The sequence below is a fragment of the Mustela erminea genome, chromosome 11 (assembly GCF_009829155.1).
Source record: "Mustela erminea isolate mMusErm1 chromosome 11, mMusErm1.Pri, whole genome shotgun sequence".
Classification (NCBI taxonomy): domain Eukaryota; kingdom Metazoa; phylum Chordata; class Mammalia; order Carnivora; family Mustelidae; genus Mustela; species Mustela erminea.
This window is the reverse complement of record NC_045624.1, coordinates 56,069,105-56,096,757: the sequence shown is the minus strand read 5'-3', so window position 1 is coordinate 56,096,757 and position 27,653 is coordinate 56,069,105. Positions and strand designations below refer to the sequence as shown.

The 27,653-nt window shown below is 37.9% G+C and overlaps 1 protein-coding gene across 14 annotated transcripts in view; it reads left to right on the top strand.

Annotated features, from left to right (window-relative positions):
* HDAC9 (histone deacetylase 9) overlaps nt 1–27,653 on the top strand; it is a 923,925-nt gene that overhangs the window by 377,016 nt on the left and 519,256 nt on the right. For 11 of the 14 annotated variants that reach the window (XM_032304495.1, XM_032304501.1, XM_032304493.1 and 8 more), the window contains exon 3: nt 15,655–15,717. In XM_032304495.1, coding sequence (XP_032160386.1) covers nt 15,655–15,717 — 63 coding nt within the window. The other 3 variants (XM_032304496.1, XM_032304499.1, XM_032304497.1) reach the window with 3 other exon arrangements.

The following is a 27,653-nucleotide window of genomic DNA, read 5'->3' as shown; positions in this document are numbered from 1 at the left end:
TAATTAGGTACTATTTTACTGATCAACTACTGTTTACGAATGCAAATGCAACACCTCTATTAGGGGTAGGTGACAATAGCCAACATGTGTAAAACTGAGAATAACTTGCCCCAGGTTTTAAAGCTGGAATGCCCTATAGTCGTGGGCTTCTCCCTGTACCATTCTGCCTCTAAGATAACAAGAGGTTACCACTGAAGTTCAATCAGGGACCTTGTAAAATATTCTAAAGCCAGACAAGCTGATCCTGAAGAGGAGTCAGTGCCTTTCCCCGTCCTATGGGCCATGGGCTTCCTGATTTGCTAGACAGTTCCCAGGAAGGATGGGGGAGTAGGAAGAAAAAGAGGCATCCGAGGGCTAGATCTGGAGCAGTCTGTCTGAAGCGCTTGTGGTCGACTGAGGAAAGCACCTTCTGTGTGTCAGAGCCATGGACTGAATGAGAGAAAGGAAGGGAGCTTTGCGGTGGTCAAGCTTTAAGATGGTTCTGTGACAACTCATGCTCCTGTAACAAACATGAAATCAAACACGATTGGTAAATAGGGGATAATAAAAATGGAAAGTGGATGCTGGTTCATGTGTGATTTTTTTTTCCCCCAGTGTAGGAAACCAGAAGAGTAGAAATATGGTAACTGTGAATTTAAAAAGGAAAGGAAAAAGCTACATTGCCTACAGGGGCCATGCTGACTGAACTTAAGAAATTAAAAACCAGTGCCTCTCTGCAGTCTGTCTGTCCCTCACCACCAGTGCACATGCCCAGCCTTGTTTGGCTATCGTTGGCTCATGGCAAAATGCTCTTCCTCCAAGGCCCCCCTGAAATGCAGCCCTTGCCCCAGGGCGCCCCCTGGCTCAGCATGGGCTCAGCCCTCACCACTCCTCCACAAGAGTCCCTTGTGTTGTCTCCTGCATTTATCCATCCACCTTGATAGCCTCTGGCCAAGCTGAACTGTAGCTTTTGGTTTTGGGGGTCAGGGTGCGAGGTATCCAACTCATTTCCTCAACTAATAATTATAAATTTTAATTATAATATTAGATGATGATCATGGTGTTGATGAAGATGGTAAGCTACAAACTAGCATAGTTTTTTTTTTATTTTTTTATTTTTATTTTTTTTACTAACACAGGTTTTGAGCAAAGCTGATAACCCTATCGCCCCATAAGGTTGTTATCTAGACAGTGTATTAACAGAATACAAATTTTCTCTGGAATGTAATTATCATGTTATAGCTGACATGCTATGGCACACAGTGGAGTGGCCTGTCATTTCATTCATGGAGTTTAAAAAGTATAAATAAAGGACTTCACTTGGTTACTACTTGGATATTATTTTGGTTGGTGACTCAAATGTATGTTCTTAACCAAACTCTGCTGTGAACTCCTGAATGCTATGGTGTGAATTTATAAGGTTATACTTGGCTCTGTTTACTCTGAGGAGCAGATTTTCTGTGTCTAGTAGTCAGGTTTTACCTCAGCATCCTTGAAAAAACCTAGAAAAGTGCTTTTAAATTCAGGGCTTTAGGAAGATCATAAAATGATTTAATGTGTGTTAATAAACCATACAAGGATTTATCTTACTATGGAAGTAGGCAGGATTATATTTGACAAATGCAGGCTCCTTATGGGAATCTTTAGTTCCTATCTCACCTTTACCATGTGGCTCTGAGTCCAGCCTAGATTTCTTGTCTTGCATGGCCTGAACACGGGACTGTCTATTCTGAGGGGCCCCGTTATGGCCTGATGATTTTTGTCTGGTTGTTAACTTCCTCATGTCAAGACCATGCTACTATTTGCAGAAAAATGATTAGTCTGTGTGTCTGTAATTGCCTGTGGGTCACTTTCAGTGCCAAGTCTTCACCACTACCATTTTTATATTTTTATTTTTTTTTACTGCTACCATTGTTAAAGGGAGATAGTTAGTTTTTCTCCAGTATGCTCATCAAATGCCTGTTGTAAATTGTGTATTCCCAAGGCATGAGCAGGTAGCCAAGAGCCTCTTTAGTTCTGATCCTGCTCCATTTTCTCTGTAAAGCTGGAGCAACAGAAATGATCAGATTCTGTTCTTTCTGGCAAGAAGAAGAGGAGTCTGAACTGGAAGCAGGAGCAGAACCGTGGCCCCTGACATTCTCTGACGGATGCCAGCATACGTCTCACACTGTTACAGGGTGTCTCTTGTTGCCACCTTCCAGGGTTATCTTTTTAACTATGTTCCCCTGTCTGGATATTGTTTTGTATTTTTGTTTAGATTTCTGTTGTCTTGCAGCACAAAATACTTGAGATGATATTCTGCTCTTTCACTATTAGAAACTGATGTGACTAAAGTATAAAAAATAGTATTAGAGGATTAAAAACAAGAATTACAAAGGAATGTCTTTCTTCCAGAATACTCCTTCATAATTATGGGGGAATAGTATTCCTTCCTAATTCATGTTGAGCCCTTATTTATTTTATCTTATTTTTTCCTGGAGAAGTAGGGCATCTTTTTAAGGACACAGTGCTTGTATTCAAACACATGTCTATTCTGGGGCCACAAGATCATGGTGTTTGAGAGTGAACATTAACAGCTGGGTGTTCCTGGCCCTACAGTTCCCAGACTGTCTCTTACACACTGCTGCACTAGTCCTGCTCACTTTACCTGAACACCCAACCCCCTTCTTCCCAAGAACCCTATGAAAGGACCAGTATTTGTCAAAGGAAACAATATTTGTTGTATAAACATAGGAAACTCTTGTAATTAAAAGCAGAACAAAGGCTAATCTATTTTTTTAAAGAAATTGGTCAGATGGATTACTTTTGCTACTGCTACAGTTTTCCCAGTAAGAACTTTAGTCAGAGAAAAAGACACTGAATTATGTATTTCATAGATGCTACAAAGAAAGATGAAAGAAGTGTAGGGTGGAAGCATGAGCATTAATGGTTCAGGAATACATGCTTAGGTTTGGGGCAAGAAGAAAACTGATTTTTAAATTGTATGCAAGTAAACAAAGGCATCAGAGGATGGTGTGTGAATGCCTGTCTCTAAGAACAGACAGTGATTGCTGAAATGAGAGAGAGATCAGCAACTAGACATTTTAAAGATTTTATTTAATTAATTTAATTTTTTTAAAAGATTTTATTTATTTATTTGCCAGACAGAGATCACAAGTAGGCAGAGAGGCAGGCAGAGAGAGAGAGGGAAGCAGGCTCCCTGCTGAGCAGAGAGCCCGATGCGGGGCTCGATCCCAGGACCCTGGGATCATGACCTGAGCCGAAGGCAGAGGCTTTAACTCACTGAGCCACCCAGGCGCCCCTAATTAATTTAATTTTTAAAAAAGATTTTATTTATTTGACCGACAGAGATCACAGGTAGGCTGAGAGGCAGGCAGAGAGAGGAAGGGAAACGGGCTCCCTGCTGAGCAGAGAGCCCGATGGGGGGCTCGATCCCAAGACCCTGGGATCACGACCCAAGCCGAAGGCAGAGGCTTTAACCCACTGAGCCACCCAGGGGCCCCAAAATGTTATTTATTAATTATTTGAGAGAAAGAGAGAGAAAGCGATTGAGTGGGGGAGGAGCAGAGAGCGAGGGACAAGCAGACTTGGCACTGAGCATAGAGCCTGATGCCAGGCTTGATCTTATGACCCTTAGATGGTGACCTGAACCAAAAGCAAGAGTCAAACCATCAATCAACAGAGCCACCCACGCTCCCCTAAGCAATGAGACATTTTAAAAAGCATTGAGATACAGTTGGGCTACAGTAGTCCTCAACAGCCTAATGAAAAAATGAGGCAAGGTAAAAAACCAAACAAATCACAAGAAAAATGAACCCCAAAAGGAGATCTGTTTGATAGTGATGTGTTTTCATTTATGGATTGTGTCAGTTGACCTCATTGTTGTGAGCGTAGGACAATCTGGGGAAGAGTGGGCTTGGAGTGAAGAGTGGGCAGGGTATCCACTGTGCCTTCTCATCCAGGTCACCAGTTGTTAAGAAGTTTTATTCTGGAAAGTCCAAATTGCTCCTGAATGTACATAGTAATTCCTGGAGGAGGTGGTTTTTTTTTTTTTTAATAGTCATTTAAAATTATTTACAAATCAGTTTCTTCCTGTCTTTTCTGTCTGATTTCCTAAGAACGATGCTACATTGGTAATTATGTTGAAGTTCCAAGTTAATAGATTTTGTTATTACAGAAACTGATCAGATATCATGACTGCATGTACATTATACTCAATGGCACAGCTTCATAATTTTGAGTACCATTTTAATCTTGCTGCTTCTTATCAACTGTTTTGAACCATACACCTTGGGATGTCTGACAGGCAGTGTACTCTATGTTTAATGATTCAAACATTCTTGTGATGTTATGATAATCCACAATTTATATGACAGTAGTGAAAAGACTACTTTAGGTTCACTCTAACGACCGGATATTAAAAATATAACTAATCTTATACCATGAGACACAAAGCTAGCCATGTTAGCATCGACCTTGATAATAATTATGGGTTCTTATTTCTTATCTCTCATACTGGCTTACAATTTTTTGTTTTTAATTGGGATGCTCTGTGTATGATTGATCCCATTTCAAGTGAAGTAGATTTGACCCTTGAACAACATGTGAGTTAGGATACCAGCCACCCCTCCAGTCAGAAATCCACATAGAACTCTTTACTCCCCCAAAACATAACTACTAATAACTACTATTGACTAGAAGTCTTACTGATAACATAAAGTTGATTAAAACATATTTTATGTTTTAGGTAACATATTGTATGTTTTATATATATTATATACTGTAGTCTTACAGTAAAGCAAGCTAATTTACTATGCTATTGAAAAATCATAAGGAAGAGAAAACAAATTTATAATACTATATTTATCAGAACAAATTCATGTATGAGTGGACCCGTGCAGTTCAAACCAATGTTGTCCAAGGGACAACTACATATTTTAAATAAAATGAAAAGCCTCGGAGTTTTAAATGTCCTTGACTACTAATGTTTTCTCCCTTACTTTTACTGGGAACAGCATTAACCTATACTTGAAAATTTCTTAATTGTTTAGCCTTCAGAATATTAATTACTCCTATACTCCAGTTTCCTTTAACTAGGGTTGGGCTCCATCAAGTCAATACATAATTATTCATTATTTAAATAATCAAAAAGTAGTAAATTTTCATCCAAGTAAAGCCTTGTATTTAAAATAAGTGAATTTGGGGCACCTGGGTGGCTCAGTGGGTTAAGCCTCTGCCTTTAGCTCAGGTCATGATCCCTGGGTCCTGGGATCGAGGCCCACATCGGGATCTCTGCTCAGCAGGGAGCCTGCTTCCCCCCTCTCTCTCTCTGCCTGTCTCTCTGCCTACTTGTGGTCTCTGTCCGTCAAATAAATGAATAAAATCTTTAAAAAAAATAAAATAAAATAAGTGAATTTGGCTCTCTAGGGGTCTCTTTTACTTACAGGAAGTACTGTTGAGAATTTCCTTCAGATAGAGCCAAAATAGGAAGACTACAGGCTCCACTTCATTACCAAAAAGCGGGTTGTTACAGTTTCAGGTGAAATAATTAATGTTAGCTTATTGATTTTTAAATAGACAGTCCCTGCCATCTGGAATGAAAACATTAGCTAGGGAGAATGCATTGTGGTTTGGTGATACTCCTAGGTTGTGATTAAATCACAAACACAGATGTATGTTGTTGTACCTAGTGAAGGTTCTGTTTTATGTGAGTGTTGCTATTAATCCCTGTTTCCCATATTAAAATACGTGATTTAGGGGTGCCTGCGTGCTTCAGTCAGTTAAACATCTGCCTTCAGCTCAGGTCATGACCCCAGGGTCCTGGGCTCCAGCCCCTTGTGGGGCTCCTTGCTCAGCGGGAAGTCTGCTCCTCCCTCTGCCTCTGCCTGCCGCTCCCCATGCTTGCATGTTCGCGCTCTCTCTCTCTCCGTCAAATAGAAATAAATAAAATCTTTTATAAAATAAAATATCTGAGTTGACCTCAGAAAGTAAGCGTAGCAAATAGCGTGACACATACTAATCACGTCTCGCTCATTAATTCCATTTATTTTCCAGTTAGAAATCAATGACTTGTTGAATATACATGGTTTATCAGCCTGGAGAGGGATGAAAGTTTCCATTCTAATTTTTGTTCTCTAACTTGATGTACTCATTTCTTTCCTCTAGGAAATATCAGAAACCAGTGGCTTTTCTATTCTGTTTTATAATATTATAACTTATTTGGGGGAATAGGGATTATTTCAGTTCAGAATATGGACATCTAAGTAGGCCCTCGATTATTTGCTTCTTGATGTGCGTATTAATAATACGCTATAAGGGGTGCCTGGGTGGCTCAGCTGGTTAAGCGTCTGACACTAGATTTAGACTCAGGCAATGATCTCAGGGTTGTGAGATTGTGCCCCCTGGTCAGCTCCATGCTCAGCGGGGAGTCTGCTCTGAGGATTCTCTCTTCCTCTCCCTCTGCCACTCCCCATGCTCCTGTGCTCGCTTTCTCTTTCTCTCTCAAATAAAAATAAGTAAATCTTAAAAAAATAATAATGTGCTATAATAATAATAACTACAGGGTAATGAGTACCTATTATATTCTTGCCATAGTGGTAGAAATGTCATATTCATATTTCTAAATATTAAAGCAACCGTGCAGATGTTAACTTTTTAAAATTTTTGCTATGTTTATTTTGTAATCATGATTTCTTAGTCTTTATTAATTTGGTACGACTAGGGGAAATTAGGACGCCCTTCTCTTTTTTGTTGCATATGTTTGGGGGGCATAGGAGGAACAAAATGTGAGAATAGGCAGAGCGTGGAGGGGGCAGAAGGATGAAGTTGAAGAGAGACTCAGTGAATGTTTCCAGAACCCTTCCATAAGCAGTATCAACCAAGAAAACACAAAGTTCGCAACATGAGTATTTTCTTCTCTCATGGACTTAGAAAGTATGATAATTCAGGACCATTTTCAGCATATATTAATTATATAGCTTTGTGGTATATGTTTCCTATCAGATGTGATGTGTATATTCTTTTTTTCTTATTTCTTAAGCTGCACAGGTGACAGTCATGAAGCACTTTTACTACAGTATGCAGCAGATACTAATTTGAGCATATAAACCAAGTTTATGTAGCAGAAAGCACTGTTAGCTGCGATGTAAAGGTCCTCCTGTCAAGTAGCAATCCTATCCTATATCCGAGGAAGTGCTTGACGGGCATTCCTCCCTCTGTTGGGTTCACAAATCATCTGCAACACGAAACGCAGATAAAATAAAGATCACATCTTGGTTAAAGGTTTGTGCATGAAAGCCCCTTGCAAATAGAGCCAATATTTTGTCCAGATGGTAACTGTAGAGGACGTGTTCTCTTTCAGCCTTTTTCTTCTCCCATTTCCTCTCAAGGTCTTGATCTCAGTGTTCTGGTGCTCCGTAAGTGACGCCGAGTTTAATATTTTTTTAAGTGAAGGAATTGTGACTAAGGAAGGTTAAGTAACTTATCCAAGCTCTACAGCTTATAACTGATTACCAAGTGACAGAGGATGGGATTCCAGTCAAATTCCATCTGAAACCACAGCCCCTTCTCCACTCATGAGTCACACCGTGTAGGGTGTTCTGTAGTTGCCTTTCATATGAAAGGTATTCTACGTTTTTCATGAATTGAGTATAACTTAATATCTGACGCTGAAGTTTCCATATTTTCCAGTATCTATCTCTCTTTGATTTAGAAAATATGTGAACAAAAGTCCCCTCCTTCAAAAGACGTAGACCATGTAGGAGCCCTTTAAAACTAAAAGGGAATCTTCAAGTCAATGAGAATATAAAGTGGGACTTGTTTGATTAGAGCTTTGATGTTTTCAGAAGAGTCCTGTCATTGTGTCCTGGATCCAGGCTGGCCATCATTAGAAGAGCCTGGAGAGCCTCAAGAGCACAGCAACATTTGTGGACATTTTCAAAACTCCTTTTCAGCAAAAATAGTTTCAGTGTCAAAATGGAAATGTGTTGAATAAATTCTCTATGATCTTGAATGTTTTAATTTCCTGTGTTTACTCCTAGGCAAATAAAGCATGGTAGAATTTATAATGATACAGATCTTATTATTGGTTACCATATTGTCCTGAAAAGTATTGTGTGTGATGTCATCATCGTATTTATCTGACCAGGGTGATGTTGGTATTGGGTGTGTGAGGTAACCTCCCAAGATAGGAAAACGAAGTCTGGAGATGGATTTGGGGGAGGGTGGGTGGTGAGATGGGAATGGCTGATGCCTAAGATGATAGAAACTGTTTGCCTGACACTTACCTGTGCAAAATCAACACATCATGTGTATTTACATAGATTCCCTTATCATATAGAGCGCTTACTGTTTGCTAGGCAGAGTGCAGTAGGCATGTAAGTGAATGACGGTTCTCTTCCTGGCTTGCTGATACCTAGCATGGCGAACACACATGGAGCCCAATTGTTGAAATAGCCAATGACTCTTATTATGACAGAAGTTAGGATAGAGTTAGGTCTTCTCCTTCATGACTGCTTAGATCAGGGAAGGCTTTGCCAAGTAAGTAACATGGGGCAAATGTTTGAAAGATAAAATAGACTTACTTTTTTTTTTTTTTTTTGCTCTGGAGAAGATGATGAAACAGCAAGGGCCACTATTTTCTTCCGTGAAGTTACCAAACATGAGACTTTTCTTTGGGATGAAAGGGGGAAAATAAAGAGGTATCTGGTATCTGTAAAAGCCATACTTAAAGGATGCAAAGGATGAAAGTAAAAAGGATAGAAAAATATCTATCAGACAAATGTTCACGAAAAGAAAATCTGTTACATGAAATACTCAGTCCTGAAATAGCAAAGATTCCTTCCTTACCCATGGGATGTCTGATAAACTTAGTGGTATGGTTAATTGCAAATGTTTGTACTTTAGTTATACACCATTGCTATAAATATTTTTGATCAGTCAAAAAATAAGTGTTGGGCATTTGTTATTTCTTAAATATGGTAGTTGGCATCCAATTAGATCGTTTAAGTCAGAATTTAATTGCAATATCAAAAAAATGTTGTTATTTTCAGTGGCAAGCTTTCTGGCATTCTCTTGATTTAATGTGGTGATAGGTAGTGGTTTGCTATGGTAAATATCAGCTTGACCTTTGTGGCAAGAAATGACATTTCTGGGTTGATTTTTTTTTTTTTAATGTCTGCTATACTTATTAGCATGTGGAAATCAGTCTTATCCTAGCTCTCAAATACAGTGTTCATCCAGTTGTTATGTATCACTATTGATTTTTGGTGATCAGAATCCCTTTTATTTGTAAGATGATAAATACTAAAGTGTGGCTTCATAAGAAGGACACTTACTTTGTGAAATAACATAAAACTAAAATTTTGAGGCTTACCAAATAGTGAAGCTCAGAATGCTAATTTTACTTAACTGGAATTCTTCCAGAATTTTGATTTTCATAGTCCTGTAGCCAAAAATAATGTTTTGTCTTAAAACTAAGATCTCTATCTAGAGTCTCTCTGGTCTCATAAATATCTTCTACATACATGGTTTAGTAAACATAGGTTAGTTTAGTCAAGGTTGGTTTGTATTTCAGAGTCGATGCTGTTAGAAAGAAAATGATGTTTGATTACCAGTGTGAACCATTACCTGCCATTTAAAGCAAGATTTCTGGTTGATGCTTACTGATATTTCCATTCAGGCATATTGGTACATACACTAATATGAAATAGTTTTTCTATGTGAAATAATTTTAGAGTACCATGATACAAAGTGTAAAAGAAAAAATACTGTGGTAAGTTTCCCAAGTGACTTTTGCAGGGAGAGAAGGTTAAAACTGAAGCTATATTTCTTTCAGAACTGTGAGTCAGAGTGGTATAATCAATGGAATTTACCAATTAAAAATAGAACATATGGACATGAGCCAATGCAATTGATAACCAGACTTTTCTAGAAACTGCCATCACTGCAGTTACTAGATCCAATACTATAAAGTGTAGTACCCACAGTGCATTTTTATGTTAATTTCTTTGGACTAATATCTTTAAAATACTACAAAAAAAGATATTGAATACTTTGTTTGCTCAGATTATACTTAATGTGGTGATGACCACATTAAGGAGTCCTGTGAGATCATTTCTGCTACAGTCTGATTCTGACCTGTCTACAAACCAAGAAAAATAAAGACAAAAAATAGATATGCAATTACATTTCACTGATTTCAACAAAATATAATTTTTTCAGACATGTACCTAGCTTTTTAAAATTATGATTTATTATTGATTTGAAGTTAATTATTGAAATTTTAATAAGATACTATGGTAGAATGAATAACAATGCAAGGTAGAATGAATAACAATGCAATATTACATGTAGAATATTATATCATTAATACATTCTCCTCCTGGACGGACTCTTCTAAGTTCTGCATACAGGGACTAATGTGCAACTGGCAAATATTTAGAAAAACAACCTAGAACAACATAGCTTAGTGAAGAAGATCAGTGCCCACATCCCTATCATACTAAGTGTATAATGCTGGTCTCTTCTGCCATCACAGAGATCATTTTCGGGATGATCCTCCTTTTTATACCTTGAAAGGCCAGGGTCTTCAGCAGTCTTTTACCTCGTTTAATGATTTTCATTTGGAAAAATTGTTCTCTAGTAATACTGGCTAGTTTAAAATTGGGTCCACAAAAGATACGTTATCCATTTACCTTTAGCCCTCTAATCATTGCTTTGGAAAGGTTGGTCTAATCTACTGATTCTCACGCTTTGTTGTGTGTCAGAATGAATTGGAGGGCATATAAAGTACAGATTCCTCCTAGGGATTGTGATTTAGTAGATCTGGGATAGGGGCCAATAAAATGCATTTCTACCAAATTCCCAGGTGACCCTGATACTCTGTAGTCCCCTAGAAACAGCATAAATCATGGATCAGCACTTCCCATTTGAAGGGAAAAGTTAGAGAAGAAATTATTATCAATCAAATCAAGGCCACCGATTGTTAAGAGTTTTTGTCCATGTTGCTTTGTTTTCATATCAGTCTCCCTGGAATTTCTTTGCTGATGTGTTTTCCCAAACCCGTTACTGCTCTTGGGTGGAGGCAAGATTTCCTTATCAGAAGACCAGTTGGTAACCAATTAGGTTGTTTCAGCGGAGAGGAATCACTGTAAATTGAATATCCATTGTCTAATAGGAATTGGTGATATTCCTCCAAGAGATAGAAATTCAGATAAAGAAGCTCTTTAAATTAGAAATAAAAATTAGTATACTGTACTCTATATTCCCTGTTCTTTGGGAGTCTGCGGGTACCGAGTCTACCGCCTGCAGGCAAACAGGTATAACTGTTGACAGTAGTTTGAGAAATGTGAGGGTGGGAGAAGATGCATCGTGAATGCATCAGGGAACGAGAGAGGAATTACAGGTATTGGTGAATAATTTGTAGCTTTCCTGTAAAGTGCAATTAATAGTTTAGGCAAACAAGTTTTAAAGTTTAGTGTATCTAGATTCCAGAATCATGGGATTTGATGCTGCATGAAAAGTTTGCGTCTGATTACAGACGAGCAGAGAGTACCTTATTGTTTTAGAATAAATCAGATTACGCGACCTTCTTTGCTTCTTTCCAGTAGGTCTGTAGTCAGCACCTAAGACTGGTTTGAGAAAATGTCCTTGTGAGCTAGGGGTCTGAGGATATTTCTGGAAATACCTCGATGCCATATAGATAGTTTTTTTTGTTTTTTTTTTGTTTTGTTTTGTTTTAAGATTTTATTCATTTATTAGACAGACAGAGATCACAAGTAGGCAGAGAGGCAGGCACAGAGAGCAGGGAAGCAGGCTCCCTGCCGAGCAGAGAGCCTGATGCGGGACTTGATTCCAGGACCCTGGGATCATGACCTGAGCTGAAGGCAGAGGCTTAACCCACTGAGCCACCCAGGAGCCCCTAGATAGTTTTTTATACATCTTTTTATTTTGCCTATATACCTGCTAATAAGCTTCGGAATTGTCATAATCACTTCCGAATAACGTTTTGGTGTCCCTCTTATATGTTTATTACTAGTTTTGCATATTCTGTTTGAAACCACTGAGAAACAATTAGACAGTGGTTTCATTTTTCAACAGTAGATTATATTAAAAATTATTGAATGAGTGTAAAATGAATGTAAAGTGATTTTTAGATCAGCTTCCAACATTTTTACTAAATTGAATTAACGTTTATTATATTGACATTTTTAAAATGCCTATTTATTCTAGACTGGCATTTGAGTTAGCTTACTATGGTTTTTCTATTATAGAACTTAAAATCTTTCTTTCCAAGTCAGTAAAACTGGTTCTATAAACGCCCAAAAAGAAACTTAGTGACGTTTCTTCACATTGTTGAGATGATGTGAGAGGAATTATGCAATAGTCTTAATATTGAAGTTGTTGGTTAATGGAACCATAGTAATCAATATACTTGGGGTGATTTTAATGATGCTTATTTTTCCTCTGAGAAACAAGTGATACCTATTTTATGATAAATGTCCCATGTTTTTTCACTTGAAACTAATCTTTTTATTGTTAAGAGGTGAAAGACAAGACCGCTAATGGAAAAAACAAATAAACAAACACTGAAAAAATGTGGGATGAAATGTAAATAAATCTCAAGTGGAATAACTTGGTCAACATGAAGAAGTCACAATGCATTATTTTATGTGGAACGCCTTTTCCTGGAACCTCTGAGAAATAGGATAATTACTAGCTCACTCTTTTGGAGTTTTATTTTATTTTTTATGATGATAAAAGCTGGGAAACTGTTTTGGTCAATTGCGGTTTGAGGATATGATTTAAATTTAAAATGAAAAAGGATGTCTATTATGTCATTAGTGAGATTATGTTATTCCTCTTACATGTTTATCACTAGTTTTGCATATTCTGTTCAAAACCACTCTGAAACATTGGGTGGTTCTATTTTTCATCACTAGATCATGTTAAAATTTATTCTGAATCTCTCTGATAATAATCCCCGAACAGGTTGGCAGACTTGAGAATGTGATGGAAAGCCTGTTGCGTTAGAGACCACCTGCCCCAGACTAAGCAAATCCCCTTTGTCATAAATTCATTAATGAGTGCTTTCCTAGCCTTAGTAATCTTCAGCACACCATTTTTTACTTTCTTTGTGTCTAAAATAGGGAGCTCATTTGTCCTAAATGAGTGGATTTCTTCTTACTATGGGAAGCTGTTGTTCAAAAGAACTCTTGCATATTCTGGTATAAACAAAATAAAAGGAAGGTTGCGGTGGTGGTTTGGGGAAGAATCTCTTTTGGAGAGTGCTGTGAGTCCACTCCCAGGTTCCACAGCATCCTGAGGGACAGGGAGTTTGAACACCATTGTAGCAAATTCTAAGTTTCCCCCCAGGTCCGAAATGTGATGCTTAGGTCCATCATCCCTGAGATAAATTGCCAACTCCACAGGATTTCCATCTCTTGAATTTTATATAATGATTTCTTAACTGAGTCAAAGTTTAGTTGTAATATCAATGGAATTAATTTTTTTTTTTTTTGACTGACAGGAACATAGGATTTTCTTGTTTTGACTTAAATCACATGCACTTCGGAGTAACTTCTTTTTTAAAAACCTTGTAATTTATCGGTCAGAATATAATTTTGCAAGAGATAGAAGTTAATCTATGAAAGAAGGACGATTCAGTGCCACTTTCTTCAGCCGTGGGTTATCTGCCTAACGACTCAACAGTCTTCCTCCCTTCCACCCGAACCCTATGTCTCCTTGTTCTCTTTCCCCTGCCCCACACCCTGTGGTTGGCCAAGATCCTTCCTTCATCTGACTGTTCCGGGAACCTTGAAACACTCTGCTTTTCCCCTTTCCTTCTCTATTGCTACGAATATGCCAAGAATGACATTCTCCCTGCTGATCTAGTTTAGAGAAGTGAGAAGAGTTCGCAGAACTAGTGGATTATCAGTTTTGGGTGTGCCCTTGGGAGTGGCTAGACACTCCAACCCAGTTTGTGATACAGAATTTATTTCTCATAGAGAAATGGTGCTATAAGCGTCCACCAGAAACTATATAATGTTTAGCAGTATATAGTACAGTTCATTTACTCTACAGGTGAATGCCACAATGTTTGTTGGTCTGGGAGCCTATCTTCCATTATAAATGCTATTTCTATAGAAAAGTGGGGTCTGTCTTTCAGGTAGAGGTGAATGCAGAATATTCCTAGCTGGGGACTCAGCATATTTATTGGTTGATCTACAGGTGTATACATTATATTCAGTGGTTCTGTGTCTATCCATGAAACAGCATCCACACTTCCTTTCCTTTTTCTTTTCCACATTGAATTTAGCCTCAGAGGCTGAAATAGAGGGGACATTTTCAGATCTGAGCTATGTTTTCTTTTTAACTTGATAGAATAGAAACTGGATGCAATAAAATTGAGAGGTGGTACTGAGATCCTGTTAGGGTTTGTGAAATGGACAATTGCCTTACATAAATAGCAAGTAAAAAATCAAGGGAGTTCTTCATAAACATTTTATTCTGGGGTGTGCTTATTTTCTGAAACTACCTCTACTAAATCTCCTGTCAGTCTTGAAACTCGAAGGCAGAAAAGCTTCTAGTGCTACAGCCAACTGCAGTGTAGCCGGAGAAACAGGCAACAAAAATAGAACACCAGGATTGCTGTGCGTGGGTGAGGCAGAAACCACATTATGAGCAAAAGCTTCCAGTATTATTTTAGAACCAATACAGAGCTCTGCACTTCTCTCCTCTCTCTTCCAAAAACACATACTATAAAAATAAAATGAAATTAAATGTATGTGCATTTGCCCTCTTAGAATTATGATTCTTAATTTTTTTTTTTTTTTTTTTTTTGCCTGCCTTTCTTTGGAGACGAATCTCCCGTGTGGAAATACAGTGTGTAAAGCAAGCTTGGAGGGAGGAAAGAGTTAATTGCTTTTAAGGCCCTGCAATAGAGAATTATGGTTTGAAAGATAGAGGCTGGACAGCTGGGTTTGCTGGGGTATTTTTAAATGCATTAATGCAGGCTCCAATCACTCGGCCATGCTTGACCTATTTTTGGCTCAGGCCGACCATTGTTCTATTTCTGTGCCTGTGGGCCCTGCCGTTGTTGATTCATATGCAAATGGATTATCACTAGCTTTCGCCAACTTGAGCTGAGAGAGACCAGAGAGGGGGAAGAGACACACACACACAGATAGAAGGGCGCCGGCCGAAGCCACTTGCAGGACTCAGGGTTCCTGCCACGAAACTCTAGCAGCCTGAAGAACTATAAGCCAGGTTTAATTGGTTTCTTTTTCTCGTGGGTAGAGTTAATATTTTTCTACTTATTCTGACAAAGCAATAACCCCGAAGCACATTCCTGTTTCCCACCTGCTTTTAGTTTCCGGGAGAACCTAAACTCCAGAGAGCCATAGCATCCACTCGGTCCTTTCTGCTCTGTACACAGGTTGGTAACATAGGAAAAGTGTCCAGGTCTTTGAGAGAAGTGTATGTCCACCTTAACAGCAAGGGAATCATTGTTGAAGTTGGTCGGCTGCTGCCTCTCCTCGGGGAGGAGGGAGGACCAGGGAGGGCAGCTCCTGGGGCCCGTGCACTGAGCAGCGATGAATCTTTCATGTAGCTGAAGTAAGAGTGATTGGAATATGCTGCAGACAATTTACGAGAGTGACTCGTGTTTTTCCTCAGATGGGGTGGCTGGACGAGAGCAGCTCTTGGCTCAGCAGAGAATGCACAGTATGATCAGCTCAGGTAAGCTCCTCTTCCATAACTGAGACATTTTACGTGTGAAAGGAGGCTGACTTGGGAAATGGAGCTAAGAGAAAGCACCTCTCAAGGATTTGCTGCTTTTGGTGTTGATGTTGCTGTTTTCCTGGTGCGTCTGTAGGGTTTAACTTAGATCCCTTCCATTACCGTTTCTGTGCATATTCAGTGTTTAGGGACGACAGCTTCTGAATGAAATCTCAAAGCTTCTGGGGAAAGCTGGGACTGAGATAAGTGAAATGTAGTTGGGGGTGCTTTGCCTTACTGTGCAACTAGAAGAAGGAGATCTGTGCTGATGGCAAGGGATTCTAATGGGACTTTTAAAATCAGGTAAGTTCAGAGTGGAGCTTCCTTCAGTTTGGACTGCAGCCTGCGCTAGCCTGATGCTTTTAGATTTACAGTGTGCATCCAGAAACACAGCTCTTTCTAGACCTGCCTTCCAAAATGGGTTTGCTTGGAGTTGCAAAGGTAGTTTTCAATGCGGCTTTCTCTCATCAGCCCCAAATAAAACTATTTAGTGGTGGGATACAATTATTATTAGCAGATGGTTGATATAATTTTCTTGAACAACATTTGGAGAGTCTAGCGTTGTCAGGCAGATGGACGGCATAGCACACACATAAAGGTGTTACATGCAGGTGTGGCCCTTGAAAGAATAACAGTAACAGATTCTTGTTTCCCAGCCGTCTGTACTTGTGCCTTCAAGGGGATGTGCTGGGGGAGATCAAGCTTGTCAGCATTATCATTTCTATTTGTGAAAAGAGCAGACTCTCCCGGCCGTATCACTTAGTTGTAATTGTTGCTGTTCATATTTAATCCTACAGCCAGTTCCTAAAGCTTGAGGGCTTTTTAAAATTTCCGTCCTCTTTGGAATGATTCCGTTTAAATTGGCTTAAAGTTCTCTCTCACGTCTTTTTTAGTTCCTTTGTGGGCTTAATCCTAAGTCTAGATCACCACAGAGATCTCCCTGCAAAGAAGGCAACATAAAGCAGCGTTTGCTGGGGTAGAGCTAGACGTGAAAGAAATATTCCACAGGTTGGCACCATGTCTGCTCAGTGCTGAGCACCTTCCCATTTACGGCTCTATGTCTGAAGCAAGTTTTCTTTTAAAGCTCGGTCAGTTGTGGTGATTTTGAGATACTTCTCCTGACCCGATTATTTTCTTGCACTCAGACTAAGAGATCGGTTTTGTGTCATTTGAGATGTTTGTACTTATGTGAGAGGAATTCTATTAATTAGTAGTATCCGCTTATCTGAAGCAAACGTATGAGGATTTTAATACGGTTTATTTTTCTATGGTCATTGGCTGTAAAGTTGACAAAAGCTTGGGGAGGGGTCAGCGGGTGGGTCTCAAATGGAACTCGTTGCTTAATTTAGCATTTTGTTTTTTAAATATGGATCGACTTTTTAAAAATAACTATTTTAGGGGTCTTTTCAGTACTACACTTAATCCTTTCAGTCCTTGCCTCTGTGTAGCAAGTTTAATGTTTCTTCCACATGGTAGAAACAAAGCTGTGTCTTTCCAGCAGGGACTGGCTCCTGACACTGAAACTCTTGCCACAGGCTACAGGTGTTTGCAAGCCTCCCTGTTTTCAATGTCTTTGGTAATCACATGTAACTTTATTCCATTTTTCAGTTGAGATTGCCATTTTCCTGACACTAAGGCAATAATATTTTCAAGCAGGGAAGTACTTCAGACTGTCCATACGGTTGTCGGTTCTACAGGAGGGGAAGCATCTTTTAAGCACCAGCTATTAAATGAAAAGTGATGTAGATTGACATCAACTCCCAAACCTGTCTGGTAGAAATAAGAAAACTTCAGGTTCTGTTTATTTTTAAAATTTGAAATATGAAATCATGTGCATCTATACTACCATGTTGTGTAATATTTGATTTTGTTCAATATGATATGGCCTTAAATTCAATTCCCCCAGTGTTTATTGTGTACTTCCTCTGAGGCGTTGGCTCTCAAACTTGGAGTCATCAAGAATCTTTTACAAAATACTGAAGCCTCGGTCATACCCCCAGAGTTTCTGACTTAACTGGTATGGGAACTAACCTGAATATCCGAATTTTTAAAATCTTACGAGCAAACCTAAGGTGCAGTAAACTTTGAGTATCACGGACGTATGGGTAGGAGGAAGTGATGGGGATCCTGGTGACCCATTTCAATAGGGTTTTCCTTTAAGTCAATTGCTAAATTTGGGGTGTGTTTGTCTTAATTTATCTACAAATTTCATTCCACCCCCTTTTGGACCAGTGGCATGGGTATGATTGATAAGCCTAGGAATAGATGGAGTCTGTGGATCTGAAAGAGGTATCTGGTAGCTGTGCAGAGTGGTGGAGAGAACACTATTTGTTCTGGGAGTCAAGAGCTCTGTGTTCTAGCGAAAGCCAGTTGTATAACTGGTTACTCATCTGTAAACTGAACAATAAAGATTTCCTCCTGTTCACCTCTTGGCATTCATATGAGGTTCAGATCTAACAACATGTTATTAAAGTGCAGGCTCACTATTATTATAACTATATTTTAAGTGAGTGAACCTGGGCTTCTGGCTCTTCAGTACCATGCCCTATCTTGCCAAACAAACTAGATAGAGGAATTTGATGGTATATTACATGGAACAGTGATGTTTTGTTTTGATAGTAAGTTTTATTTGGTTGTTTGATACATCAGCTACTTTTTTTTTGTTTCCCTGGTCTGATAAGAACCAGTCTTTTCCTTGTGCAAATTGTGACTGTAAATCAGAGCAGCTTGTGTGTGTATGCATATAAACATGCATGCACGTGTGTGCATGTGTATTCTGTAAAATGTCTCATTATGTAATAATCAACGCAAAGAATTGCAGAATATGTAATTGAACAGTGAAAACCCAATAGCAGATTTCTTGGGATTAATTGTTTTAAAAAGCTTTGTTTTGTTGTTAGCTATTGCTTTGAACCTCCATTTTCTATTTTAGTTAAACTGGATACTGTGCATTAATAAAGATGATTTTCTTCAGAGTTCTTTATAGACTGTTGAATTGCAAATATTTTTGGTTCCTTTTCTTTTTTTTTTTTCCCCAATATTGACTCAGCTAGGCAAGACATGTTAGGTAGAACTAGGTACTACAGCATAAGCTGCTAATGTGTTTTTAGTTAAAAAGCTCTATAGAGTTGAATCTTGGAATTCATTATGAGTGACCCATTTTGCTAGATCAGTCTCTACTTTTGTGGCTTGTGTGGGCCAGTATAAGTGATAACTGTGGCAGAAACTGAAGCATGTACAAATATTGACTCAGGTCACTTAGCAGTAGCTGGCAGAATTGGGGGCGTTCTCCTTTTGCCAGGCATGTTGCTTAACATGTTGGACAGCAGAACTGTCCAGACAATATTGGAACAATTACTGTAAAAGAATTTCCTAGAGCTTGTACAGCATTAATGTAAAATACATTTAAAATAAGGAAAACTCATATTTTTACTATGTATTCTTATTTTAGGGTATAAAAGAAAAGCATTTAAATCTAAATCCTGAATTTCTTTTATGGAAAACATATCTTCACCCTTTCGGAATCTTTTTTTTCCCCCCTTTGGTGTGCATTGTCGAGGGGAAAGGAACATTTTAGATTCAGTAGCCATTTATGTCTACTTGGAAAGCAGAATCTAATTATGAAAATGTAAGTCTGTGAAATGCTCCTGTCATGTCAAGAATCACTTCTGGTATTTCCCATAATTACTCTTTTGCTTGTTCTCTAACTCAAGTTATCTTCACTTACGTGGCTGTTATCAATTTGAATATCTGATAGGTGGTGATCAGAAAGCTGGTTATAAATAGACCCATTGAGGATGGGGACAAGAATGAGTATTTTATATTACTGTGGACGACACCAGCGGAATGACTGTTTCATCCATTGAGAAAGAAGATTCAATAAAATGCCTCAGAAGACTAAAATAAACCCAGATTCTGAATTTAAAAGGATTTCAAAGGATTTTGATTTTGAAAATGAGAATTTGAAAATACGCTACATAATTTCCCACCACTGATAGATACTAAAGAGATCCCAGAATGGTCTAAGTTGGCAAACATTCACCCTGCACGCGCATGTGTGCACACACGCGCGCACACACACACACGTGTATACGGGCACAGGCACGGGTACAATATTCAGCATTAAGTGTGTACAGAAAATGATATGACCTAACATCTCAGAAGCTAATAATTAAGGAAGAAATGGAACCGGGGGGCTTTGATCCGAACAGAGAAACCTAACAGGGCCTGCATCCTAGGCCTCCTAAGAATTTTATGGGCAAGATGATGACTTCCTAAAAATTCTCACTAACATTCTTAGATCTGAAGAGAAGTAAACTGAGTAGATAGCCTCAGCTTTTGTGGTTGTTGCTTTTGTCGTTATATCTTGTGAGGTAGAAATAATTGAAATGATTCTGGGAAAGAGACTAGTGAAATGGAGGTATGAGGACAAGTATTGCCTCAATGGAGAAATGAAGGCCTCAGAGCAACAGTCTAAATTGGGAAAACGATCCATAGTTCTCTTCAACAAAATACCCTTCTCCAACTAATCTTAGATGTTCCACAAGAAGAAAACACCAATTTACTGAATCCATGGAATTGTCTAATAATTGCTCCCCACAAATAGAGCTCCTTAATAAGAACATAAATTCCATAAAACAAGAGCTCAGAGATGAGATGATAAAACAATAGCATGAGATGAAAAGGGATATTTTAGATCTAGTGAAACAAATTGAAAATGAAAAAACCATGGTAATTATAGAACAAAAATATTCATTAGAAATAGCAGGAAGCAGAACAGACATCAGTGAAACCCTTTACCAATAAAGGGGAAAGGTTCAAGACAATCATAGGGAATGAAAAAAGGAAAATGGACCCAAGCAACTGGGGAGACGTTAATTAATAAGAAAGACAATGGCAGCATAACAAAGAGATTATTTATATCCCTGAAGCTGATATTCTAAAGCAATGAAACAGAAGATGATTTTGTGAAAAGATGAAAGATTATTTCATCAGAAAAGAAAAAATAGGGGCGCCTGGGTGGCTCAGTGGGTTAAGCCGCTGCCTTCATCTCAGGTCATGATCTCAGGGTCCTGGGATCGAGGCCCGCATCGGGCTCTCTGCTCAGCAGGGAGTCAGCTTCCTCCTCTCTCTCTCTGCCTGCCTCTCTGCCTACTTGTGATCTCTCTCTGTCAAATAAATAAATAAAATCTTTAAAAAAAAAAAAAAAGAAAAGAAAAAATAAATGGATAGATTGAAAGGACTCTCCTCTTTAAGGACAGTTTGTTGCAAATGTTCATCACAGAGTCATATCCTAATGGGCTATTGATTTTCAAATAATAATTCTTCTGGGGTGTTCATCAGGTAAAGCAAAGATCTGTGGTGGGGTAAGGTGGGGAGGAAGGGTATATATGAGATTCAAGAAGATTTATCAAGAATCTCCAACATTTAATGGCAGAGGATAATGAAGAAAAATCTTTGGTGTTCAAAGAGAAGTGTAATCTGATGGTCCGTCCAGGCAAAGGTTATTATAATAGAGAGAAAATGGGTAGGTAGGTCAGAAATTTCCAAACATGCACTAGACTGCTTGACAATGAAGCCCACACAATGAAGAGATGAATGTAAAAGCAAAAAATGAAATTGAGAAGTAGAGAAAGCATAGTAAGATTAATGGGGCAAACAGTGAATCTGTTTTAAACACATATATATAAGACTTTGGTTACAGGACAGAAAGCAAGTTTTATAAAGTAGGGCGATGTTCGTAAACATAACCAATATGAGGCACTAGAGAGAGGAGAGATGGAGCGACGTGTGAAAGTGCTGATATTTTCCTTCTGAGCAAGGACAGACTCCCTGCTGCCTAAAATAGAAACGCAGAGGTTAAAAAAGAGAGAGAGAGAGAGACCAAACACTGATTTTTAAAATAATTTCCTTCTTTAACCCTTGGAAGATCTTTTTGGAAATGATACCTCATATAGGAAGGAAGAATTTAGGATGTTTATGGTACCTTCAGTTACAGTTTTTAATTCTTTTAAAATCATTTAAATTTCATATCTTTTAAAGAAAAATAACATCAGTGATGTGATCTCACTTTTATGAAGGGTTATTTTCTTTATCTATCCATCTCCCAGAAGAATTAATACATAGACGGAAAGAAATCAGGGAAAGTTTCGTGTATGTGGTGGTGGTGATCCTGTTGCTGGGGTGGGGGTGCTTTTGTTTTCATTGTGCTTTTTCATCTTACATGAATTTTTACAATATGCCCATATTTTCTATGAAGAGTTTTTTTTTTTCTTATTTATTTATTTATTTGACAGACAGAGATCACAAGTAGGCAGAAAGGCAGACAGAGAGAGAGAGGAGGAAGCAGGCTCCCTGCTGAGCAAAGAGCCCGATGCGGGGCTCGATCTCCAGATCCGGGATCATGACCTGACCCAAAGGCAGAGGCTTTAACCCACTGAGCCACCCAGGTGCCCCTCTGAAGGGTTTTTTTTTACACACCCACCCACAAAGCTATTGTGCCCAAATCCTCATGGTGTTTAATTGTAAATAGTAGGTAAATTAGGCTGTCTTCTGCTGCAGGTAACAGAAAATCCTCCCCCAAAGTGATACACAAGAAAGTTTATCCCTTAGTGAAGTAGCAGAGTAGTTGGCAGCACCAGGAGGTCAATAATGGCAACAGTATCAGATCCTTCAAACCGCTCCCCTCTGTTGGCCTTGGAGTTGGTGTTGTCAGAGGTCTGTTTTCTCCAGAAGACACAAGTTGACATGTCTGTTTATGGAAGACCAAATCTGGAGACACAGAAGAGACATTTTGCTTCCTTGGATATTTTCTTTAGGAAGTTTTATCTTGAATTTCTCCAGTAAATCATCCTTCATAATTTATTGGACAGAATAGCAGCATCTTCCCCATGTATTAGCCAGTCACAGAGAGAAGAATGGGACTACCACAAGAGCTCCTAGGTCATACTGAACCTAGAAGGGTCGATGCTGCAGCTCACCTTTTAGTTTTTTTTAGGAAGAAGAAAGGCGGAGAAGAACGCATCTTAGCGAGGCACAAGCAGTATTTGCTACAGTGTGTATGTTGGTGATTGGAATTTTCTTCTTTGGAACTAACTTACTTACTTTCTTTCTTTCTTTCTTTCTTTTTTTAGTATTTTATTTATTTATTTGAGAGAGAGACCATGAGAGAGAGCATGAGAGGGAGGGAGTGAGGAACCTGATATAGGGCTCTATCCCAGGACACTGGGATCATGATCCAAGCCTAAGGCAGATGCTTAACCAACAGAGCTACCCAGGCACCCTTCTTTGTAATTTTATTTAGTTTGTATTTCTTAAAATATAAATAATTAAATGAAGGAAGTAGACCATGTGATTTCTTTCAGTTGAATTGTGGGTGTTACTTCATTTTCATGAAGATATGCATCATTTTAACACTGATCATTTGTTTTTTATTGGTATTGAATAGAAAGCCTTTCTTAATACTGTCTGTTGTTAGAAGGAACCCTAAAAAGAGTAGTTATGGAAGAACACTGGATCTCTCTAGGGTTGTAAATCATTTTTTTAGAAGAGGAAAACCAATGCTGTAGACTAGTGTATTACTAGAATTTATTATAAATTTGAGTAAAATATTCCTTTAATGTTGGCTTTGAAGAATACAGAAAATATTAAGGGAAATTTATCTAATGTATAAAATTTGCAGTACACTGAAGGAGGCTTATTTTTAAAATATTCAAAATGCAATTTCTTTGCCAGTATGTTGTTATAATTATTACATCTTCAGAGTAATGAACAATTTTAACAATCTGGAATAGTAACTGCATTTTAACAATTTTTTTTTTCTGAATTGGAATACTTTGAAAACAATTTAATTGGAATAAAAGCCCATGAAAATGACTTTAAAAATAAGCTTTCTGTAGATGAAATTCAAAGATATTTTGGCATGTGCTTCAAATCAGAGTGGCAGTGCTGTGGTCTGTCCCATTCTTGAAATGAAGATGAAATGCCAGTGGTTGGCTTGGATGTGTGGTGTCCTTACTATGGGCAGTTTTCCCTTTTCTCCTTTTGGGAGATTGACAATCAAGAGATGAAGGGATGAGAAAATACCTTATATCTACTAGTTCCATTCTACCCCTACTAAGTCACTTGCACAAAACAAATTTAATTTAAATGAATTTTTGCAATACTAAATGACCTACACTTTAAATATTATCAGAAACATTATGTTTAGGGTTACTCTATGGTGCTATGGTTCATTATGAATACAAAACTAAGCAATTCTTATGTTTTGGAAGAGTATCAGTTCTGTTCATTATTTTAGTATTCAGTTTTCCATTGTGAAATAAGTGATAGGTTTTTTAATATATACTGCTTTTAAAATACCCAATAATTAAATCCAATGAAAATTACATCTAAGGAAGAAGGAAATTTACCAAACCACAGAGTGTAACTAGTCATTTACTTATGATTAAACTCTTTGCATGTTGATAAGGTTGGAAATACCCCAGAACTTCATTTTTTTTTTAACTTCTTCCCCTTGTGGCCTACCACTTACATTGAAACATTTCATTTATAATTTATATTCAGTATTGACACAGTTGTAGCCCCATGGATGTCTTTTTCAATGGCTTGAGGTAAGTTTTGGTGGGTGTTGAGGGCATGACATATATCCAAACTGGGTTAAAATAGTTTTAAATTTTAAAATTTGAGATTAAAAACAAAACAAAACATAACCAAGAAAATTTCCCTGAATTTCCATTAAATTACGTTGTGGCCTAGGAGTTCTTACATTAGTAAAAACAGGTTTTACCCAGGAACTTTTCAGGGAACCGCATGTAAGGTGAACGAGAAAAGCTCTTGGTGAATTGAACATGATTTAAATTTTACTCTTGATGGTGCTTTTTAAAAAGTTTTTATTTAAATTCCTGTTAGTTAACATACAGTGTAGTATTAGTTTCAGGTGTGCAATTTAGTGATTCAGTACTTAAATAGGATGCCCAGTGATGGCATTGAGGAGTGCACTCCTTAATCCCCATCCCCTACTCAACCCATCCCCACCCACCTTCCCTCAGGCAACAGTTCTCTGTGGTTTAGAGTCTGTCCTTTGGTTTGCTTCTCCCTCTCTCTCTCTCTGAGGGTACTTTTAAAACCTGCTTATGAATAAAATTCAATTGTGTGTTTTCAATGTATGATTTTGTGTCAAGAACCACTTATTTTAGATCTAAAAACATATCACAATCAGTTATCATTTTCATGGTTTTTCTGCCACATTCCCCTCTTATCTAATTGTTTCATCTCCGTTTAAGAAGGTCAGTGGTTGAAGCCCTATGTTTTCATCATTTTTTTTTTATCACTGTCATTCTTCTTGTTAACATAATAAGCTAATGTTTCAGAGGCTTTTTCTGTACCAGGCATTGTTTTATCATTTAATCCTTCCTGGGATTTGAAGAGGTCTGTGGTGGTTACAGAAGTATTCATATTTTGCAGAAATGGAAACAGGTTCAGAGGAACTTACTGATGGTGATCATGGCTAGGAACTGGCAGGGTCGGGTTTGAACTTGGTTTGTTTGCTATGTCTCTGTTCCTGTTTACCATGTCTCTGCCTCTTTTTCTCAAAGGCAAAGATATTTTGCATAGGAGAATATGTTTCCTATCTGGTGCTAAAAATATGGAATCATCTATATTTATAAATAAATGTATAGGCTTACTTCTTAGTCTGGGGAGGTTTAAGGCACAAATAGGCAACAGTGTTGAAGGGCTTGGTAGAGGAGCCTTACTGCACATTCCCAGGGCTTGATAATGAAATTGGGGAAGAAACACTGTCCAGGGCTGAGAGAGTCCAGGCAGCCTCCTAAGTTCCATGAGACTTGATGATAATGCAGTGGAATGAGTACACACTGTGGACAGAACCAGTATCCCCAAAGCATTTGGCATGTTTGCCAATACTCGCAGGACATCTTATAAGTCATAAATGTAAGGTATGCACAGAGTAGCACATTATTATTAATGTAATTTAGCTGAAGAACCTTTTCAGTTTATTTTTTCCCCATGGGGTTCAGTGTGTTTTTTGACCAAAATATTAGAATTACACCCACATCCCCCTTCAGTCTTAAGCTAGAAAGGGGGATGGATAGGGCGTCAATCAAGTCTGTGTCTTCTCTCAAATCCTGATCCCAACATACTATGTCACATTCTTAAGGCAAAAGACTAATCTAGCGGACAAAATTTTACTCTGTTTTTAATGTGTATATCGGTCCAATATGGGTCCAATTTGAATATTTTCGGTGAAAACTGGATAGCGATGTTTTTATGTACCAACATGATGCAATGTTTATCTTTACCTTGAGTTAAGTCTATGCATTAAATTCACCAGTTAGGTACTAATGCAACTTTTCAAGAGCCAATGCCTGGATTTTCATCAACTAAGTTTTGTAATCTTGTTGGCTGTGAGAATCTTGAGCCATCTCTATGAATACATTGTGGCGGCATTATTGATTGTCAAGTTCATGACCAACAAAATTTATTGCCTTCCAGGGGAAAGAAGCTTTCAGAAGATCATTAAATGCATTAAAATCTGCAGATGCCCACTGGTCTGGAGCTCTCTTTAGCAGGCTGACTCCTTTGGGTCAGTTATTCTTAGCCTGGGTATTTCTATCTTATGGCATCGCAGGTCTAAGATTAGCTTGTTAGGCGTTATCGTGCCATCTGAGTTACCTCCTAATATAACTCTACACTGGAATGATTATTTATAGAAAGAGCATTCTGTCATTTTTGGGTTATTTCTAGTAGTTTAAATAAAGAAGAATAACATTCAAGTGAAACCACAGATTCCTTCCTGCTGCCAAAACAACATGATAACTGTCTGCTTAAGGGGCAATAATGTTTAAATGTGTGCTTAGGGTGATTGCAGAATTCTTTTTATCTCTGCCACCTTGACAGAAAAGGGAGGACTTGGGGTATTGATGTAGAATGCTTGTGGAAAGGCAGAGAAGCAGCCTTGATGCTTTCTGTCACAGAGCACTGAGGACTCTGGTTGATGATGACAACAAGAGACACACAGAGTTTATTTTTAGAAACAGACATTGCTAAGCTCTCTGTTTGGTGTTAATATAGCTCATAAACAGGGCTCCTTGTTGTTGACCCTTCCAGGGAAAATGGCATTTAATACACACACACACTTTTTTTCACTTTGCAAAAATGACTCTATTATTAAGAATATAATTAGAACTTTTTTAAAACTAAGAAATCTAAATTCTCTAAAATTCCTCCAAAAGATATACAGTGTTTTTTAAAATTCCATGAAGATTGGGTCTAAAGGATGGTTTATTAAAAAAAATTTACAAATACAGTGAATATATGGGTTGGTTATACAGTGTAGAAAAATGAGTGAATGTACATAATAAATAATGCTTAGTAATAAATTATGATATCAGTAAAATTATGTCATCTATGCTTCTGACTTTATTGTAATGATATATGAAGTTTAGCTATAAAAGATATTATGACTGTAATTAATAAGGTGCTGACTTAAGTAGATTAGAAAAAAAATTTCAGTATACAAAAAAAAGGAAGTAGAAGCCTCTGCTAGCTGTTTTGGTATAACTAACTCGTGTTTAATCCAACATATTTCATGTAAAAGGGAATACAGTTTCACATTCGAGAACTGATCTCTTAGCTTACTTAGACTGTAAGTTTAATTCAGATCTTGGTAATTGATTTATTGCTTTAAAATTAGAATTAGGATTTTACTCTCTTAAATTTGCATTTTGTGTTTCCTGATTATTCACTCATTGTTGCTAGATGATGAAATGTTAAAGTGGTATGGTAATACATTTCATGTTACACATTAATTGAAATGCTTTATAATGGAAAACTTAGAGCTCTATAAGAATATTCATAATTTTATTGCTGAATTATTT